The 20,734-nt window shown below is 48.7% G+C and overlaps 2 protein-coding genes across 6 annotated transcripts in view; both read left to right on the top strand.

The window, feature by feature from the left end:
• SAG (S-antigen visual arrestin) overlaps positions 1 to 17,563 on the top strand; it is a 40,963-nt gene extending 23,400 nt beyond the window's left edge. The window contains exons 9-16 of one of the 4 annotated variants that reach the window (XM_064372876.1): positions 9 to 93; positions 1,438 to 1,510; positions 4,539 to 4,676; positions 8,279 to 8,356; positions 9,788 to 9,811; positions 13,248 to 13,303; positions 16,925 to 16,934; positions 17,319 to 17,563. In XM_064372876.1, coding sequence (XP_064228946.1) covers positions 9 to 93; positions 1,438 to 1,510; positions 4,539 to 4,676; positions 8,279 to 8,356; positions 9,788 to 9,811; positions 13,248 to 13,303; positions 16,925 to 16,934; positions 17,319 to 17,421 — 567 coding nt within the window. In that variant the 3' untranslated portion in view covers positions 17,422 to 17,563. The other 3 variants (XM_064372877.1, XM_064372880.1, XM_064372879.1) reach the window with 3 other exon arrangements.
• Positions 17,564 to 18,478: 915 nt separating this feature from the next.
• The window catches only part of DGKD (diacylglycerol kinase delta), a 118,420-nt gene continuing 116,164 nt past the window's right edge, over positions 18,479 to 20,734 (top strand). Inside the window, exon 1 of one of the 2 annotated variants that reach the window (XM_012434141.3) lies at positions 18,479 to 18,611. In XM_012434141.3, coding sequence (XP_012289564.2) covers positions 18,561 to 18,611 — 51 coding nt within the window. In that variant the 5' untranslated portion in view covers positions 18,479 to 18,560. The remainder of the gene's footprint in view (positions 18,612 to 20,734) is intronic. The other variant, XM_012434140.3, reaches the window with a different exon arrangement.

Genomic DNA, 20,734 nt, shown 5'->3' with positions numbered 1-20,734 from the left:
TTTTCCAGATCTATTTCCATGGGGAGCCCATCCCTGTGACCGTGACTGTCACCAACAACACGGAGAAGACAGTGAAGAAGATTAAAGCATTCGGTATGACCTTCTTCTCAAAAGTAGAGGGTAGAGTCTCCTAGAATTTCTGATCCTGTTTCCTGCGGGGTTGCTCCTCTGGTCTGATAAGGCCCTTCTGGGTCCTTGGAACTGGCTGCTTGTCTCTGCTATGATAGGCAGCAGGACTGCAGAGGGAGAAAGACCTTCCCCGTTTTCTCATTCAACTTCCTGCCCACTTGGGCTGGCTCTTGTCATGGAACAAAATTCCTGAAAAGTGATCTCTTTCCGTGGTCATGCCTTCCTGCAGGGGCCCCACAGTCATCATCGTTGTGGACAGGTGCCACACAGTGTCATGGGTCAGGCCTAATTTGTGGGCTCATGCTGTGGGCTCTGCAGTCCCAGCTGGCATCCACAGCAGGGGCTCCTCATCTGTCTTTCAAGGCTTTGTAAGGCTCTAAGGAGAGGTTCCATGTGGAAGCGCTTGGTAAATGGTGAAGTGTGACTGTCTCACCTCCAGTGGCCATCATGTCTGGCCGACCTTGCCATATCCTGCAGGGAAGGCGCCTCCTGCCTGCTGTTCCCACATGCTTCCTCAGCTCAAAGGGCGTCAAAGCACAGGGATCTTAGATAATGGTCTTACGTGGCTCTTTCATGAGAAAGACATGATGGAATGACCTGTGAGCGTAACCTCTAAGTTCGATTTTTAACTCAAACATTCGATGACCAAGACAGTTAGACTTATACATCTTGGGGTGACTAACTGTCCAGGTGGTCCAGGACTGAGGACGTGGAGCTTCCAGTCCTGAAATGGGCTATCCCAGGCAAGCCAGGGTGAGCAGTGGGCCTGGGTGTCATATACCACTTTTCTCTTTCCCTGTGAGTCCATCATAGATGAGGTTCAGAAATGCTGATATGCGCCGGGTGTGGTGGCTCACACCTGTAATCCCAGCACTCTGGGAGGCCGAGGCGGGTGGATCATCTGAAGTCAGGAGTTCGAGATCAGCCTGGCCAACATGGTGAAACCCTGTCTCTACTAGAAATACAAAAATTAGCTGGGCATGATGGTGGGTGCCTGTAATCCCAGCTACTCAGGAGGCTGAGGCAAGAGAATCACTTGAACCTAGGAGGCAGAGGTGGCAGTGAGCCAAGATGGCACAATTGCACTCCAGCCTGGGCAACAAGAGTGAGACTCCATCTCAAAAATAAAAAATAAAAGAAAAAAAGCGCAGCCTCAAAGCTGAGGGCTGAGAAAGCCAAGCCTGGGAAGTGGAAGGAAACCATCAGCAGGGAGGCGAGAGCAGTGTGTCCGCTGGGAGGCCGCAGGGAACGCGCATGTGTGGGGCGGGGGGCCGGCGCTGACCACCCGACTCCTGTCTTCCCTTGCAGTGGAACAGGTGGCCAATGTGGTTCTCTACTCGAGTGATTATTACGTCAAGCCCGTGGCCATGGAGGAAGCACAGTGAGTAGCTTGTTGGGTTTCCGTTTCCTGGGTGGCTCAGCCCTCTGTGTCACGTTCCTCACCGTTTATTGCTGAAGAGGGAACTAGAATGTTCGGCTAGCCCGCCAGCCTTCCACTTCCTTCCTCTTTCTCCCTTTGAGGGCTGCACAGAAAGTTAGCATCTCAGCTCTGCATCTACCATACCCCTCCGTGCCCGTCTCACAGGAGTTCTGAGGATTAATCCAAGCTAAAGAATGGCGCAGAGGAGGAAATAAAGACAGAGATGTCACCATGGGATCCACTGGCCTTTTCTATTTATCCTTGGAATGAATTGTTAGGAATTTGATAGTATTCCTACCTTCCAGAAGATGATCAAATGAACTGTCAACCCAGGCTGGGATTCCCTATCTTTTGATCTCAAATTGAAAATCTGATACCAGTGACAGTTGGGTTAGAATGTACCTATTCTTAGCTGGTTGTTGTGAATGACTTTTGCCCCTTTGTTAGAACCAAAAAGAAATGAGAATCCTGCCATGGTTCCTTCATGCTGGCCTGAGAGACCTGCCCCGCTTTGCTGTGTGCCACAAAGTCAAATAGACTCATTCAATACATGGCTTGGGGTGGGGGGCGATGTTCCCCTATCTCCGACTTCCGGCTCCCCAAGAGGATAGCTTGAGCAGGTCTGTCCTCTTTGCCTTGCTGGCATGTTCTAAGCAACATTGTAGGTAAAAAATATTAGCATGGTTAGAGGAAGGTTAGGGTAGGGGAGTGATGAAAGACAAACTGATTCTTTAAGATAATATAAGGTAAGAGATATATATATTTTTGAGATGGAGCCTTACTCTGTTGCCCAGGCTGGAGTGCAGTGGTGAGGTCTCAGCTCACTGCAACCTCCATCTCCCAGGTTCAAGCCATTCTCCTGCCTCAGCCTCCCAAGTAGCTGGGATTACAGGCACCCGCTACCATGCCTGGCTGATTTTGTATTTTTAGTAGAGACTGGGTTTCACCTGTTGGCCAGGCTGGTCTCAAACACCTGACTTCAGGTGATCCACCTGCCTCAGCCTCCAAAAGTGCTGAAATTACAGGTATGAGCCACTGCACCTGGCCTATATGGTAATATTTAACAAGCAACTTTAGGAGAAACTATTACTGTTACTCAAAACAGATTCAACCTTAAGTTGAAACATATGTCTATGAGGGAGGAAAACAGGAAGGAACTGCCACCCATTATCTCCTCTCGGCCAAGCCTGGGCTCTGTTCAGCCTTTAGGGCATCCTCGCGCATCCCTGTGCCCTGGGGGTCTTGGCCCTGGTTCATCTTTCCACATATGCTCAGCAACATGGGAGCAAAGGGTCCTGGCCGAGTTTTCCCCTAAAATATATTCCATCACTTGGTCCTCTTTCATTTCTTCTTATTTATTTATTTATTTATTTATTTATTTATTATTTTATTATTATTATTATTCTGTTACCTCCAGTAACGGGTATAAGCAAACTTGGTCCTCTTTCAAAGTGTTGGGTGCCTTTGGGGTCAATGATACCCAGGAAACTGGAAAGCATCTCAAAGGCCCCCAAAGGCTGGAGGAGCCTGGGAGCTGGACTGGACACCTGACGAGTCTCAGGCTAGAGGCCACTGAGAAAGCTGCAGAGCAGGAACCATCGTCCCTGAACCCTGTGGCTTCTGGGGCTTTAGTGGGCAGGCTTCCATGGAACCAGGTCAGACCTGACTCCCAAGCTGTCCCCACCATCCAAACCCACATCCTGAAGCTCTGGAAGTGGCCCCAGTGCCTTGGCATAGTCCTTTGGCAAGTTCTGCACAAGAAAAAAGGCCATCCTCTGAGCCCAACTCTTCCTATTTCAGTCATCTTCACAATGCTGTTTCATAATTTTCAATGCCCAAATTATGCTCGTAAGGAGAGGTTCCACCAGGACCCAGATGGGAGAATGTGGCCACCTTGGGCTCTGGCAGATTTCTGTGAAGAGCTTCCTGTAGACACTGGAGGCAGGATAGGGGACAGCTGCTTTTACCTATCCAGAGTAACTTGATTAGGGAGGGGAAATCCTTTCCCAGAGAGGCAGTTCAGACTTCCAGCTGTCTCAGGACAGCCTTAGAATGGTCCTGATGCTAGCCACACCCCACCTGCTTCTGGCCAGGTACAGGATGAGGGTGTGCTTCTGGCACAAATGGGCTCTGTCGTCCGAGAGTGTGCAGCCATATGACTGTGGGCACACTTCCTGTCTGGAAAATGAGGATCTTGGGAGAACCTTCTTGGTATGGGGTTGATGAGGGTAAGGTGAGAGTTTTTGAGGACAGGCCTTAGCACCAGGCCTGGCACACAGCACGCGTGTGAACAGAAGAGCCAACTCTCCAGCCTCAGAGGCTGCTTCATGGCCCTGGCCATGCTGCCATGTGTCTGCCTGGAGAAATACATGCTGCTGTGTCCCCAGCTTGATCCCAGACCCACCCGTTGGCACAGGGTCCCTGCCATCTGTCAGATGTTGAGAAATCTACAGCCTGACTAATGATGAAGAAGATCCAGTAGAGAAAAAGCATGTGCTGCTTTAGACCCAAGCTAGTCGGTCTGTGTGAGCCACAAACTGTGGGTCGCTGCATTGCTCCTCTAGACAACTTACCACACAGTCACACTGTGACCCCCTTATAGGGACATTTTTTGGTAACAAGAGCCTTCCTGGCCTGGGCTTGTTGCTGACGCTAACCAGAAGGTTCTGCAGGCCACCGGATGGTTCAGAGTCTCAGGAGGAAACTGTGGTCTCTGACTCTCAAGCCAGTTGGTCTCATTAACTCCATAGAACATTCTAGAAATTCAGCAATTTAGAACAGGCTGAGTTGCTTGAAGAAATATCCTCCTGTTGCTGCCAGCCCACCCTGAGATTTCACAAGCACTGCTCTGCTTCTCAAAAGGCAAGTTCTGATCTTCCCAGGAGGTCCATCAGGGATGTTGATCCTGGAAAATGCTTAATGGCACATAGGGGCTCATGGGGCCCATGGCAGCTCTTTTGGTTATAAATCTCCTCTGTTCTTCCTCTAGAGAGAAAGTGCCACCAAACAGCAGTTTGACCAAGACGCTGACGCTGGTGCCCTTGCTGTCTAACAATCGAGAAAGGAGAGGCATTGCCCTGGACGGGAAGATCAAGCACGAGGACACAAACCTTGCCTCTAGCACCATGTGAGTCCTCAAGGCTCAGGGAATAAGCATTGGCAGCACAGGCCAGCGCTGGTCTGCTCCCCTTCACGTCACCTTGTTGGGCTTACAGGCACGCCTATGCAGCATGGGGGCCTGGTGTGTGTAGTACAGAGTGCACACGCAGGGGTCCAAACAAGGATTCCACTCTCACCCCTGGTGTGATGTCAGGGTCACACCGTGGGCCCTGGAGACAGCTGTGCGCTAACCCCAGCTCTGCTGCTGACCCTGGGAAAATGCCTTGAGTTCCCCTAGAACCTCAGTTTTCCTGTCTGTAAAGTGGGGGTGATAATAGTTTAAGTCTCACAGAGTGATTATGAGGATTCAGTGAGAAAATCCATGTAAAGCGTGGGGCCTGACAGACAGTGAGCGCTCTAGGAATGTCAGCTCCTGCTTTCTGAAGCATCACTAGCCAGTGTAGTGCCCTAAGCATGTAAACTGAGTAATGCTTTTGGCTGTATTCTTTCACTTATACACTCACTCATTCATCCATTTCCATCAGGAAATGGGAAGAACAGGAGGTCGTAATGACTTTAGCTATCCATTGAATTTAAATGATATTAAGTTCTGATCTGCTGACCCTAACTCAAAGGACCACTGGCTGAATTTGGGCGGCAGATCTAGCAAAGACTGTACATTGAAGTTCCGAAGTCAGCGTCTGCTGTCCTTCCGAGCCACGTTTTTGGGCTTCCCTTCCCGAGAGTGTGTCTGTTGGTGAACTCTGAGAGTTTTGGGTTGGAGCCAAAACCCAGGCACAAGGCCCACTCACTGCCACCTCCCCATGTGATGTGCTGGGGGTTCCTCTGTGGCCCCAGTGGACCACCTCTGAGGTGATGCCAATAGCCAGGAGGCTGAAGTGTTTGACTCCATGACCCTGACGCTCAGTAGCTCACACTCTCTGAGACCAAGAGTGAGGAACAGTGAACAATTAGCAGACAGCAGGTGGGAGTCAAAGGATTTTTCTGAGGATAATTGGCCAAGTTGTTGTGTTAGATTCTAGAGCACATTCGTGAAGCCCTGGGAGAGAGAATGTCAGGGAAACTGAGGGCCTAGATCAACGTATTCGAGGGCATAGGAATTATATGAATGATGATGGCGCCCCACACTGCGGGAATGTTCCATTGTGTGTGGACTAGTTTCTAAACATGTTCGACTCTCCAGCCCTCTGTGGGGAAGGTGTTTTTATATGCATTTTATGGATAAGGAAATTGAGCTTGAGCCAGAATGAAAGACTATCCAAGGACACTGAATCCGTTAATGGCAGAGCAAAGTCCACTGCACAGCAAATCTCCCAGCTCAGGAAGCTGCCAAGGGACAAAGATTGCAGGGTGTCCTCAGGCATGTGGCAGAGCATGTTCCATTCACCAGCTGCTCAGCCCCATTCAGTGCAAGGTAGAGTGAATCCCAGCCGGGGGCAGCGGCTCACACCTGTGATCCCAGCACTTTGGAAGGCCAAGGCGGGCAGATTGCTTGAACCCAGGAGTTTGAGACCAGCCTAGGCAACATGATGAAACCCCATCTTCACAAAAAATTAAAACGTTAGCCGGGCATGGTGGCACATGCCTGTAGTCCCAGCTATTTGAGAAGCTGAGATGGGAGGATTGCTTTAGCCCAAGAGGTTAAGGCTGCAGTGACCTATGATTGTGCCATTGCACTCTAGTCTGGGTGATAAAATGAGACCCTGTCTCAAAAAAAAAGTCAATCCCAGCAGTGGGGACATCTGAAGCTTGTACCCTTTTTTTCCCTTTGGAGGCATCCTCTCTTCACCTCTTCACTAGGTCCTTGGCCACATTCTGCAAGTCCAGATAAAGATATCCTGTCCTCTTTTTAAAAAATTACTTTTATATTTTTTGAGACAAGATCTCACTCTGTCACCCAGGCTGGAGTGCAGTGGCACGATCTTGGCTCACTGCAACCTCTGACTCCTGGGTTCAATCAATTCTCCTGGCTCAGCCTCCTGGGTAGCTGGGATTAGAGGCTTCTACCACCACACCTGGCAAATTTTGTACTTTTAGTAGAGATGGAGTTTCGCCATGTTGTCCAGGCTGGTTTCGAACTTCCTGAACTCAAGTCATCTGCCTGCCTTGGTCTCCCGAAGTGCTGGGATTAAAGGTGTGAGCCATCACGCCTGGCTGTTCTGTCCTCTTTTTTTTTTTTCTGAGACAAAGTTGCATGCTTGTTGCCCAGGCTGGAGTGTAATGGCACAGTCTCGGCTCACTGCAACCTCCACCTTCCGGGTTCAAGCAATTCTCCTGCCTCAGCCTCCCAAGTAGCTGGGATTGCAGGCATGTGCTATCACATCCAGCTAATTTTGTATTTTTAGTGGAGACGGGGTTTCTCCTTATTGGTCAGGCTAGTCTTGAACTCGCGACCTCAGGTGATCTGCTCTCCTCGGCCTCCAAAGTGGTGGGATTAAAGGTGTGAGCCACCATGCCCGACTATTCTGTCCTCTTTTAAAGGAGCTCCAGACACCAATGAGCCAAAGGAGCTCTCTGGGGAGCACTGTGGCCTGGAAACATGTGCCTGAGACACCTCCCCTCAGAGGCTCCCGGGCTGATGTCTTCTTCCAGACTCAGCACCTGCTGGCCACCACCCGAACTCCTTTCCCAGAGCTGTACCACCCTCCCCTGCCTTCTGCCTGTAGCCTTCAGATTTCTTGGGCCTGTTTTCTATCATTATTCACATGATTTTTGTTAGCATTTCATGATATTTTTCATACCTTAATTCCTGTTATTGGATGTCCTGGCGTACTCATGTCTTCTGCGTTGGATCACACACGATAAGCATCTGCGTTGAAATGCCCAGCATGGTGCCTGCGAGATAGTAGGACTTCAGTACCTATTAGTGGGATCTGGAATGATGTTTCTGTCAAGGAACGTCACACTGCACTGTCTTTGGGGACACATCTGAGGCTGTCACACATCCCGCTCATTCCCTTAAACACTGACGGCTCTCACTCGGTGCCAGGTCTGAGTCTGGGTGCTGGGGACACACGGCTGGATATCTTGGAAGGCAGGAGAAAAGGAGGGAGCATTCTGGAGCTGGGTTGTGTTGGCAAGTCTGGTGCAGGGGTGCAATGACACAGTTGGGGATGAAGTAGCAAAGCCAGGCCAGGGCAGCTCATGGGTGGCTTCTGACGCTGAACCTGCAGGTGGCCACAGAGCTCAGAGAAGGGGCCTGGCACGTGAGAGATGAGTTGGTGAGATAATCCAGGCAGGCAGAGCCTGTGGGAGGACTTGGGGGCTTGTAGAGATGGCAAGTTTTGGCAGGTGGCAGGAGGGAGGAGCCGAGAAGGATGACTGGGGATGTACGTTTGCAGAGGTTGCGCACAGAGAAGAGGGTGCATGCTCTGCCCTCTGGGAACTTGCAGAGGAGAAGACACAGGAATTCCTCCAGTGCATGCAAGAAATCCCCCCACCCACTCCCCGGGTATGCAAACTTCTAGGACTTCGGCAGCTCAGTGAGTTCTCCAGTCCCTGGAGAACCTCCATGACGGTGTGTCTGCCTGGAACGGAAGGGCCGCCCATCTGCTCTTCACCCTCCTCTGCTCTCCATCATCCTTCTCCTTTTCCTTTGTGTTTGGGCAGCATTAAGGAGGGCATAGACCGGACCGTCCTGGGGATTCTGGTGTCTTACCAGATCAAGGTGAAGCTCACAGTGTCAGGGTAAGTGTCCCGGTACCAACCCTCGGACCACTCCATCCTGGTCCTGGATGGTCTGAACTGTTCCTTTCCTGAATGATGGGGAGACAGAACGCAAGGAAAGGCCCACAGCTTCCACTGGATCACCAAGTAGAGCTTGGGAGAGGCTCTGTTTGTCTAGTACCACGCTTCTGTCCGAGAAAATGTCAGGTGGGAAGGGGTGGAGAAACAGACTCTGAAATGGATGCACACTTAGTGGCACTTTGCAAAATATGTGTGCATATGTGCACGTGGTGGAAGTTGATGTGCAAGAGTGAAGATTAGTCAAATGTTATCCTTCAGAAAAGAGTAACTGCTGTGAAATAACTCAGGAAATCTCCATGTATTTGCATCTTAGAAGGTATCCATCCATAAAGTGGGGACTTTCCCTTCCCTTCTCACACTCGTAATCACAGGACATAGGAGATCCTTTTCATACAAGAAGGCCAATATCCGAATTTTAAGGAAACAGGTCTCCGCTTTTGTTTTCATGTGAAGCCAATTTCTTCCATTTGTTTAATCTTACCAAAAGGGAATAAGTTGAGTTTTCATTTTTATTTCAAATTCCAGTGCCAAAGGCTCTGGCCTGTTACCTGGATGAGACTTGGGGTAGTTCTGCTGTCAAAGCGAGTCTGTGTCTTGGTTTCATATTTCTAAGTAGTAAAGAATTCCCTTCAGTAAAATAAGCGTTAAAAAAAAAAAAGAGTTTCCCAAATTTCTAACAAAGTAGAACGTGGGTCTGGTTTGCATTTTTGTTAGCATAGTGTTTGTTTTATTTTTCACAGTAGATTCTCCATAAAAGGATCTAAAAACAGGGTGGAGTTTCTTTAAGCAGTCAAGAAAAGCGACCAGCAAGTATTTCACAATGACCTCTGTGACTTATCTTGAATGTTAGGGCTTGACTTTTTTTTTTTTTAATTTATTTTGTGATGGAGTCTCACTCTGTTACCCAGGCTGGAGTGCAGTGGTGCAATCTCAGCTCACTGCAATGTCCGCCTCCTGGGTTCAAGCAGTTCTCCTGCCTCAACCTCCAAGGTAGCTGGGATTACAGGTGCCTGCTACCATGCCCGGCTCATTTTTATATTTTTAGTAGAGACAGGGTTTCACCACATTGGTCAGGCTAGTCTGCAACTCCTGACCTCAAGTGATCCACCAGTCTCAGCCTCCCAAAGTGCTGGGATTACAGGCATGATCCACCACGCCTGGCCTTTTTCAACTAATCATCTTGAGAAAGAGAAGATGTCACAGGTAGAGAGGAGGAATGAAGTTGAACATTAAGGGATGCAAAGACTCTGGAGGTCGTGAGTTAGGGTGTGAGGACCGTGAGAGCGAGGTTGTGTCCTGCCTCTGAATCATGGGAAAGGGCTGCATTACCACTGTGACAGTTACCACAGGCATCTGTTTTGTGTTTCCTAGCTTTCTGGGAGAGCTCACCTCCAGGTAAGCCTGTTCACCTTCCTTCTTTGCTTGTCTCTCAAAATATCAAAGGCAGCAAACCTGGGGCTCCAGAACGGTTTCTGGTAAAAGCTGCTTTCTGGGCAGTTGTGCTCAGAGGTGCTAGGAATGATGCTTTGCCTTCAGATGCATCACAGAACCGTGACTCACAGGCATTTCTTTGGGACCACAGCTAGGCCTACGCCTGGGTAAGGACACACACATATGCACCCAGAAAACTGGCACACTCCACGTGGCCAGCTTGTGTGTGTGTGCATGCACATGCAGGCGTATATGGTAAAATACACGTAACATAAATTTTACCATTATATTTGTTTATTTATTTATTTATAGATGGAATCTCACTCTGTCACCCAGGCTGGAGTGCCGTGGTAGAATCTTGGCTCACTGCAACCTCCACTTCCTGAGTTCAAGTGGTCCTCCTGCCTCAGTCTCCTGAGTAGCTGGGATTACAAGTGTGTGGCATGACACCTGGCTAATTTTTGTAGGCAGGGTTTCACCATGTTGGCCAGACTGGTCTTGAACTCCTGACCTCCAGTGATCCTCCTGCCTTGGCCTCCCAAAGTGCCGGGACTACAGGTATTAGCCACCATACCTGGCATAAATTTTACCATTTTAACCATTTTATTTTATTTTATTTTTTTGAGATAGAGTCTTGCTCTGTTGCCCAAGCTAGAGTGCAGTGGCATGATCATGGCTCACTGCAACCTCTGCCTCCTGGGTTCAAGTGATTATTCTCTTGCCTCAGCCTCCCGAGTAGCTGGGATTACAGGCACACGCCACTATGCCCGACTAATTTTGTAATTTTAGTAGAGATGGGGTTTCACCATGTTACCCAGGCTAGTCTTGAACTCCTTACCTTAAGTGATCCACCTGCCTTGGCCTCCCAAAGTGCTAGGATTACAGGTGTGAGCCACTGCGCCTGGCCTTCACCATTTTAAAGTGCACAATTTGGTGACATTAAGTATGCTTATGCTGTTATGCAACCATAACCACTATCTAGTTCCAGAACATTTTTATCACCCAAAAAGGAAATCTCATCCCCATTAACTAGTCACTCTCCTTTCCCCTCTCTACAGTCCCTGGCAGAACTGATAATCTGTTTCTATCTCTATAGATTTGCCTGTTCTGGATATTGTGTGTAAATGGATTCATACAACATGTGGCCTTTTGTTACTGGTTTCTTTCACTTAGCGTAGTGTTATTAGCATAAGGTGTATCCGTGTTGTGGCATGTACTAGCACTTCATTCCTTTCTATGGCTCAGTAATTTTCCATTGCATGGATATACCACATTTTGTTTATCCCATTCAACTGCTGATGGACATTTGGGTTGTTTCTACCTTTTGATTTTGCAAATAGTGATGGCTGACTTTTAAATTATGCACAAAAAAGCGGCAAGTTAAGAAATGTCTGAGACAGGCATAGAGCTTATGTCCCCCATCATCCCAACTCTTCTCATCTCCTTCCCTCACCTGGAGCCCAGGTTCCACCTTTACTTTTAGACCTAGCTGCTCCTGGGTCTGATGAGGGTGCTTCATTGTAAAAAGAGGTGCTTGGTCTGGAGGTAAGCCTTGGGTAGAAGGCCCTGGGTCCTGGGTGAAGTGAGGAGTAACTCTGGTTTTTTCATCTCCTCTCCCCATCTTTCTATTTGTCCTTTCTCTAAATTTCCCTTCTACTTCCTTCCTTTGTTTTTGTTTTTTTGTTTTTATTTTTCAAACAAAGTCTCATGTTGTTGCCCAGGCCGGAGTGCAGTGATGCAATCTCGGCTCACTGCAACCTCCACCTCCCTGGTTCAAGCGATTCTCCTGTCTCAGCCTCCTGAGTGGCTAGGATTACAGGCATGCATTGCCACACCTGTCTAATTTTTCTATTTTTATTAGAGACAGGATTTCACCATATTGGTCAGGCTGGTCTCGAACTCCTGATCTCAGCTGAGCCACCACACCCGGCCCTTCCTTTGTTTTATATAAATTCCAAGGCCGGGCATGGTAGCTCATACCTGTCATCCCAGCACTTTGGGAGACTGAGGTGGGAGGATCACTTGATGTCAGGAGTTTGAGACCAGCCTGACCAACATGGTGAAACCCTATCTCTACTAAAAATACAAAAATTAGCTGGGGGTGGTGGCGCATGCCTGTAATCTCAGCCACTCAGGAGACTGAGGCAGAATTGCTTGAACCCGGGAAGTGAAGGTTGCAGTAAGCTAAGATCATGCCATTTGCACTCCAGCCTGGGCAGTAAGAGTGAGATTCTGTCTCAAAAAAAAAAAGTTTGTTTACACTGTGTTAAAAAAAAAAAATCCAAGTCACCCCACAGCCCTTTAGCTTTTGGAATTCAGTGGATCCTGCTCATCTCTGTTCTGCCCTGTAGCAAGAGATTGCGCCCAACCAGCAACATACCAGTTGCAGAAATTTTTTTTTTTTTTTTTTGAGACGGAGTTTCGCTCTTGTTACCCAGGCTGGAGTGCAATGGCACGATCTCAGCTCACCACAACCTCCGCCTCCTGGGTTCAGGCAATTCTCCTGCCTCAGCCTCCTGAGTAGCTGGGATTACAGGCACGCGCCACCATGCCCAGCTAATTTTTTGTATTTTTAGTAGAGATGGGGTTTCACCATGTTGACCAGGATGGTCTTGATCTCTTGACCTCGTGATCCACCCGCCTCGGCCTCCCAAAGTGCTGGGATTACAGACGTGAGCCACCGCGCCCGGCGCCTTGCAGAAATTTTAACATATTAAACATGGTGTATGTTGTTGCAAAGAATGTATTTTAAAAATCCTTTCTGCAGGATTTCACCTCTTATCCACTCCCAATATCACGGTACCTACTAAATAGGAGCAAGGGAAACCTAAATAGACTGGCTGCCTTAGCCATGAACGTGTAAGTGAAGTGACTGGAATACCTTCACAATTTCTACTCGATCGTTTCTGTTTTGTTTTGTTTTATTTTAAATCCCACTGCAAGCTGGGCGTGGTGGCTCATGCCTGTAATCCCAGCACTTTGGGAGGCCTAGGCAGGTGGATCACCTGAGGTCAGGAGTTTGAGACCAGCCTGACCAATGTGGTGAAACCCCATCTCTACTTTTTAAAAATACAAAAATTAGCCAGGCATGATGACATGCGTTTGCAGTCCCAGCTACTCGGGAGGCTGAGACAGGAGAATTGCTTGAACCCAGGAGGTGGAAGTTGCAGTGAGCCAAGATTGCGCCACTGCACTGCAGCCTGGGCAACAGAGCGAGACTCTCATCTTTAAAAAAAAAAAAAAGAAAAATCGTACTGCATTGTCTTTCATCTTGGGCCTGGGGATCTTTTGTGATCTCCGCAGCCATAGGTCTTTGCTGCTTGTTTATAAAAGAGTGTGTGTGTGTGTGTGTGTGTGTGTGTGTGTGTGTTCTCACCAATCTTCATTCTTTTTTTTCTAGTGAAGTTGCCACTGAGGTCCCATTCCGCCTCATGCACCCTCAGCCTGAGGTCTCAGGTCAGTTATGTCCGTTTTTGGCTTTCTTTAGTTATTTACTACCTGCAGATTTATTATTGATTTATTTCTAGTCTTTCTTGACCATACCTCAGAGCATGGGAGTGGCCAGGTATAAGAGATTCCATGTCATATACAAGGTGAATAGTCTGGTGGGAAGGGAGAGCCTGTCTGTTTAGTGCTGAGCCGGGTAGTTTATCCACCTTCAGCTGGAGTCGGCAAGATGTAGAATCCTTGCTCCTGGACAGTGACAATCTCCTTAGGTTTTATCAAGAATGATTTAAAAGCAGAAGCTCTGCTGTCAACAGACCTGGATTTAGACTTAAAGATGATTTAGGTAAAAACTTAATTTGAGAGCATGAGGCTTTTGCATTTAATTTGGAAGCGAAAAGCTTCATCTTTCACTTGAGAGCATTAACAGACATTTAAAAGAAGATAATTTTTTTTTGAGACGGAGTCTCACTCTGTCACCCAGTCTTCTGGAGTGCAGTGGCATGATTGAACTCACTGCAGCCTCGACCTCCTGGGCTCAAACCATCCTCCTACTTCAGCCTCTGAAGCAGCTGGAACTACAGGCATGCCAGCACCCTCAGCTAATTTTTTTGATTTTTAGTATCTTGCCATGTTGCTCAGGCTAGTCTTGAACTCCTGAGCTCAAGTGATTGTCTTGCCTCATCTTCCCAATGTGCTGGGATTACAAGCGTGAGCCGCCACACCTGGCTGAAGACAACTGTTTTTTGTTTGCTTGTTTGTTTGTTTTTTAGAGATGGAGTCTCACTCTGTCACAATCTCGGCTCACTACAACCTCCACCTCCTGGGTTCAAGTGATTCTCGTACCTCAGTCTCCCAAATAGCTGGCATTACAGGCGCCCACCACCACACCAGGCTAATTTTTGTATTTTTAGTAGTGAAGGGCTTTCACCATGTTGGCCAGGCTGGTTTTGAACTCCTGACCTCAGCTGATCCACTGCTTCAGCCTCCCAAAGTGCTGGGATTACAGGCATAAGCCACCGTGCCAGGACTGAAGATAGATATTTTTTACAGTGGCAGTTATGGTAAGAATACAGAAAATACTAGAAAAGAGGGTCAGGCTGGGTTCCTGACACCTCAGCTCATTTGAATTGTAAATCTGCTGGCTCTTGTATGGATGTGACATGAAGCAATAGTTGTATGACTCTGAGAACATACTAGAAACCACTAGACTGTTCACTGTGAAAAGGTAAATTGTGTGGTATATGAATTTGATCTGAATCACTCTCTTTCTAACAAGGTAAATAAAGCAGCAAAAATAATATAGGTGCAATCTCAGAAATTCTGGAGAAACACTCTCTTTACATGAAGGCAGCTTAGTTGACAGGAAAGGAAAAGAGATCTGTCTAAATGAGAACTCTCCACAGGTACAGGAATGAGGACTATTTTAAGTGAAAGTGGTAAACAAGCAGGGTTTATTTTTCTCAGACTTTACAAGTAGCTTTTCTATATTGATAGTGAGATGCCATTTAAACATTAGAATGAGTCCCCCTCCCATTTATTTTAGGTTTTGTCTCAAAAACCTGGAATTACAGGCACGCACCACCGTGCCCGGCTAATGTTGTATTTTTAGTAGAGATGGGGTTTTGCCACGTTGGCCAGGCTAGTCTCAAGCTCCTGGCCTCAGGTGATCTGCCCACTTCAGCCCCCCAAAGTGCTGGGATTATAGGCGTGAGCCACCATGCCCGGCCTGACTTACTTTTTAAAAATTCTTTCTCCATATACAACTTTCATGTTCTAGCCATTATGGCCTTAACAGTGAACATATCGCAGTGTCGGGATGAAACAATGATGTGTTGTACTATGAGATTTCTGGGAGCAAAGGTTAAGACAAATCACCTCATGGTTGCACGATTCTGATTGCTAGAGATAGATGAGTCACCAAATGTCATCTCTCCTATCTTCTCTGCCTAGTCCTCGGCTTCCTGAGTGTAGGCTGGTAAGATTCTAAGCAGAGAAAACATGAGCTATGTGTAGTTAGCCCTGCTGGAGCCCGGGGGCCAAGTAATTTTTGTGTAATAAGTGCCGTGACATGCTACCAAGCTTTTATTGTTCCCTGTCGAGAGCATCTGTACTGAACCAGATGCTGATCTGATTCTTCCTTGTTGCCACCTCTTCAAGGCTGATGGTCCCACTTAGTGTAATTTCCTTGCTTGGCACTGTGGGCTGCAGGGTATTTCTTGCCCAGGGGATGTTTTGACAAGCTAGCCTCTCTAGGGCCCTGTATGTAGCGACCCTCATAGACACTCCCCCCCAGTGCTGGCTGCCAGCTGGGCACCAGAGACGAGAGCAAATCACCACTGTGCTCCCTAAAACTAGGTGGGCAGAAAGCAAAAAAAAACCTATCATATTAATAGCAATTAGTCTGGGGATATAAAACACATGAAAACACAGCAACAACAAAATCAATGTGTCAGCAGAAATGGAAAACTGTGTGGCTAGCATTGGTCCTCAGCTTTAATGCACCCCCTAACCCTGGGGTGCTGGTGAACATCAAGTCCCAGGTCTCAGCCCTCTGAAGCCTGACAGATGGAGGTGGGCAGGGTGCACATGCTCACGGCACCCTGGCGACTCTGACCTCAATGGTGCCCAGAGGACATGGAAGGAGAAATACTTTGAAAGGAAAAACGACTGGCCGGGTGCGGTGGCTCATGCCTGTAATCCTAGCACTTTGGGAGGCTGAGGCAGGTGGATCACTTAAGGTCAGGAGTTCGAGACCAGCCTGGCCAATGTGGTAAAACCCCATTTCTACTAAAAATATAAAAATTAACCAAACATGGTGGTGGGCACCTATAATGCCAGCTACTTGGGAGGCTGAGGCAGGAGAATCACTTGAACCCCAGGAGCGGGTGGTTGCAGTGAGCCGAGATTGCACCATTTCACTCCTGCCTGGGCAATAGAGTGAGACTCCATTTCAAAAACTAAATAAATAAAAAATAAGAAAGGAGAAGTGACATCAAAGGGGCAAGGCTGATCAGGGAAAGCATCCTAGAGGTGAGACTGGGGGGGATTCATTTGAGGAGGTGAGGGTTGTGGCACATTGTAAAGGAAGCAGTGGTTTAAAATGCAAGGAGAGGCCGGGCATGGTGGCGCATGCCTGTGATCCCAGCACTTGGGAGGCCGAGGCGGGCAGATCACTTGAGGTCAGGAGTTTGAGATCGGCCTGGCCAACATGGTTGAAGCCAGGTCTCTACTAAAAATACAAAAATTAGCCAGGCATAATGGCGAATGCCTGTAAGCCCTGCTATTTGGGAGGCTGAGGCATGAGAATGTCTTGAAACCAGGAGGCAAAGGTTGCAATGAGCAGAGATCGTGCCACTGCATTCTAGCCTGGGTGAGAGAGTGAGACTTGGTCTCAAAAATAAAATAAAATGCAAGGAGAAAAGCTGTTGAAGTGGGAAAGGCAGGAAGGCAGGAATTACGTGCCGTGATCATGAACGACTTATATCTAAGCCTCATCTCTCAAACTGTAACGTTGCCTAAAAGGTGGACATTTTCTAGGTACAGCTTTGATATAGAATTTATACTAACAGATCTCTCTCTCTCTCTCTGTCTCTCTCTCTCTCTTCCTTCCCTTTTATTCCATGCTTACAGCTAAGGACAGGTAAATGAACCTTTTGAACGTGGCCCTGACTTGCCCTGTGTCCTGGGACCTTCTCCTCCAGCACAGACCCCTCTTTGAGTCTTTGCGCATATCCCAAGCTCTCAGCTGGCTCAGGAGGCACATCCGCTACCTCCCTTCCACTCCCTAGTGCTGAAGGCACGCACATTCCATTACACTGAGTGTGCTTGCTCACTCTGCCTTCGTTTTCTCCCATTGGTGCTAGTTAAAGAAACTTTAAACGAAGCCATCAGGAAAATGGCGTGCTCCCATGTTCTATCATGGGGAAAACCTTGATCAGTTCCTTTGTTGCAAAAAGATCAAGGATCTTGTTCCAGTTTCAGCATCAAAGAGCGTGCAATGATCAAAATATTTGTTTTATTTTAGTTATCAGGATGCAAATTTAGTTTTTGAGGAGTTTGCTCGTCAGAATCTGAAAGATGCAGAAGCTGAGGAGGTGAAGAGAGACAAGAATGACAATGATGAGTGAAGACATCGGCTCAGGATGCCAGGAAGTGGCCTGTAGTTACCAGTGCAACGAGCGAAGCCCCACAGTTTAGTCCTTTGGAGTTATGCTAAGTACGAAAGGATGAGTCTTCTTCCGGGAAATAAAGCTTGTCTGTTCTCCCCTGGGTCATGAGTTGGTTGATTTGTTGGGGAGGCTGAGTTGATGACGTGACACAGAACTAGCCACCTTTAGGGTCCCTGGAGTCGGAGGGCTGGAGAGAAGGAGGCCAGCCTTCCACAGAAGGGCTCACTGCTGGCCCATCGGGGAGAGAAGGCATCTTGAAATCAATGTGCTCACCTGGTGGGGCCCTTGGTGTGTCCAGGGGCTTTCCCAGGGGTCCCAGTCTGAGCTATTTCTCTGGGAACAGTGTGTATGTTTCTTTTCTTTTTTCCATTTTTGAGACGGAGTTTCCCTCTTGTTGCCCAGGCTGGAGTGCAGTGCCGCGATCTTGGCTCACTGCAACCTCCACCTTCTGGGTTCAAGTGATTCTCCTGTCTCAGCTTCCTGAATAGATGAGATTACAGGCGCATGCCACCATGCCCGGCTAATTTTTTGTATTTTTAGTAGAGACAGTTTCCCCATGTTGGCCAGGCTGGTCTCGAACTCCTGACCTCAGGTGATCTGCCCACCTCAGCCTCCCAAAGTGCTGAGATTACAGGCCTGAGCCACTGCCCACAGCCCAGTGTGTATGTTTCTAATTACCCGACCCATCCCAACTTCCAGGCCCCTAAAGAGCCTCCTAAGTTAAACAGGGCAGAGAACACGTGGACAAAAATACTCTTGGTTACTGATTCAACTTTTGGGTCCAGGTGCCCGTTTGAGCTTTGGATTGTTGGGTAAGTTCCATTCAATGCAAGAAACAAAATCAGATTTGGTTAACTTAAGGTGGGAGACGGAATGTAGTGGGAGGACCCTGGTGTGGTCAGAGAACTGAAGGACGAACCTGAGCTGCCAATCAGAGAAGCTCCAGGGGTCAGGAACCGTCTCCGGAACAGCCATTCATGCGGCTCAGCACCACACACTCCCAGCTCTGTGTCTCTTGGCCCCAGTGGGCAGTTCTTGGGAAGGAGAATCCAACTGGCTCAGCTTTGGCTGGGAGGATCAACATCCTGTGGCCAGTGATGACAGAGCCCGGCCCTGGAGATGGAGTGCCCCAGAAAAAAGAGTTGATTGTGAGTCACAGGGCTTCCTTACAGTGTGCTTCCCTGAGATTGGGCATGAAAGGCAGAGGAGAGAGCACTCTCAGTGTCAGAGAGGAAGGTGAGCTACATGTGGAGGAGGGATAATAGCAGGGACACCAGGGGCCTTTCCTTTGTGGGGTCCCTTCCTATCCTGAGGTACTCACCAGGCCTGTTACTGATGGCACAGATAGTGAACAGGCTCATGGTGGCCCAGGAGTGGACTGGGGATATGTAGGCTCTGGTCCATGCTTTAAGGGAGCAGGGTGAAGGGGGGTTGGAGATTTCTCCACAGTTCAACCCACTCGTAGAAGGCAGAGGGTGATGGGAGGGGTTCTATGTGGGAAACACATGGATCAGGTTTCGGGGACAGAACATGGCGGTGGAGGGCTGGCCAGGGCATGGGTTCCATTCACATGAAGGTTCCCAACTGTTCAGCAGGATTCCAGCCGTTTGGGTCCTGGAGATTGGGATTTAGATGAGGAGGCTCCACTTGGAAAGCCTGGATGGGATCTCAGACCAAGCAAGATGTGGACCTGTGTGTTGACTCAGGCATTCAGGGGTTGGGAGGAGGATTTATAATACCCTAGACTACAGGTGGAAGATTGGGCCTTCAGCTCTGGGTTAGCAGGATCAGACACAGTCCCTCTTTCTTTTCCCTCCTGTGCTAAGGCAATGGTGCATAACTATTCCAACACGTGCCCCTCTCAGGGCACCCAGGCAAGGGACGGCCAGGGTGGCATGCTCCTCTGGGGATTCCCAAAGCTGTTCCCCATTGCACTGAGCCCTTCCCCTGCCCTCTGCCACAGCGCACAGCCTGCTGTGTTGAGTCCTGCTAGAGCTCTTGGGCTAGCCAGACTGGGATTCTGCCCTGCGGTGCCCGGTGAGAGGACCAGCCCGTTGGTTCCTGCATTGCTTGACCCCAGGACATCCTAAGTCAGGGTGGATGTTAATAAGCCCGACCTTTGGAACTATGTGGGTGAGACAGCCGGAGGGAAGGGCTGGAAGACCAATCCCTGGAGACCAGAGGTCAGAACAGTCCTTGCCCTCCAAGTTATTTTGGTGCCAGAACGTCCCGATACGACCTCCAGGTGCTGGCTTGTTTATGGCCTGCAGCTGGCCACCCTGGGGAGGGAGTTGGGGAAGGAAGTGAGCAGCCAGCTGCCCTGAGCGGGATGCGGAACCTTGGCTCAGCTCAGCCTACACATTTGTCAAGCTGTCTACTGGCATGTAGTGTCCCTTGGTATCAGGAGGCAGGAAGTCTGTGTGCAGGTTGAATGTGTGGCCCAGAGTTTTTGGGACAAGTGCAGTGCAAGAAACGGGGTAAGAGCCGTTGAAAGTGCTGCACAGAGAAAGTTCTAAGGGCTGGAGAAGGGGAATCCCTGCCATTGATGGAGCACCTGCCTTGTGCCAAGAACTTCACATCTGACACCTAACCATTCCAATAGTAAATCAGTAGCGTCATTCGCATTCATTAGACAAGGAAATTGGGGTTCAGAGAGGTTATGTACCTCATGCAAGGTCACACAGCTAGTGAGAGTTAAGGCTTGAATGCTGGTGTCCCTGAGTCTATAAGTAGACCTTTGCCCACTGTATGGTGCTGAATGGAAGTAGGAGAGTTTGGTGGAGTGTGGGGGGCGGGAGATTAGCATTTAGGATTCAATAACTGTCCCTGCTATTTTTTTTCCACTGAAATTTTCAGGCCAGGCACAGTGACTCACACTTGTAATCCCAGTGCTTTGGGAGGCCGAGGTGGGCAGTCACGGGGTCAGGAGTTCAAGACCAGCCTGGCCAACATGGTGAAACCCTGTCTCTACTAAAAATACAAAAAATTAGGTGGGCATGGTGGTAGGTGCCTGTAATCCCAGCTACTCGGGAGGCTGAGGCAGGAGAATCGCTTGAACCGGGAGGCAGAGGTTGCAATGAGCCGAGAATGCGCCATTGCACTGTAGCCTGGGCAACAGAGGGAGGCTCTGTCTCAAAAAAAGCAAAAGAAAAAAAAGAAAGAAATGTTCTTTTCTTTTCTTTTCTTTTTTAAAGTAGAGACAAGTTTCACCATTTTGGTCAGGATGGTCTCAAACCCCTGACCTCGTGATCCGCCTGCCTCAGCCTCCCAA

The sequence above is a fragment of the Aotus nancymaae genome, unplaced genomic scaffold (genome assembly GCF_030222135.1).
Source record: "Aotus nancymaae isolate 86718 unplaced genomic scaffold, 86718_ANA_hifiasm-v0.15.2.pri h1tg000008l, whole genome shotgun sequence".
Lineage (NCBI taxonomy): Eukaryota > Metazoa > Chordata > Mammalia > Primates > Aotidae > Aotus > Aotus nancymaae.
The sequence above is the reverse complement of the archived record's forward strand: the minus strand, read 5'-3'. Positions and strand labels throughout refer to the sequence as shown.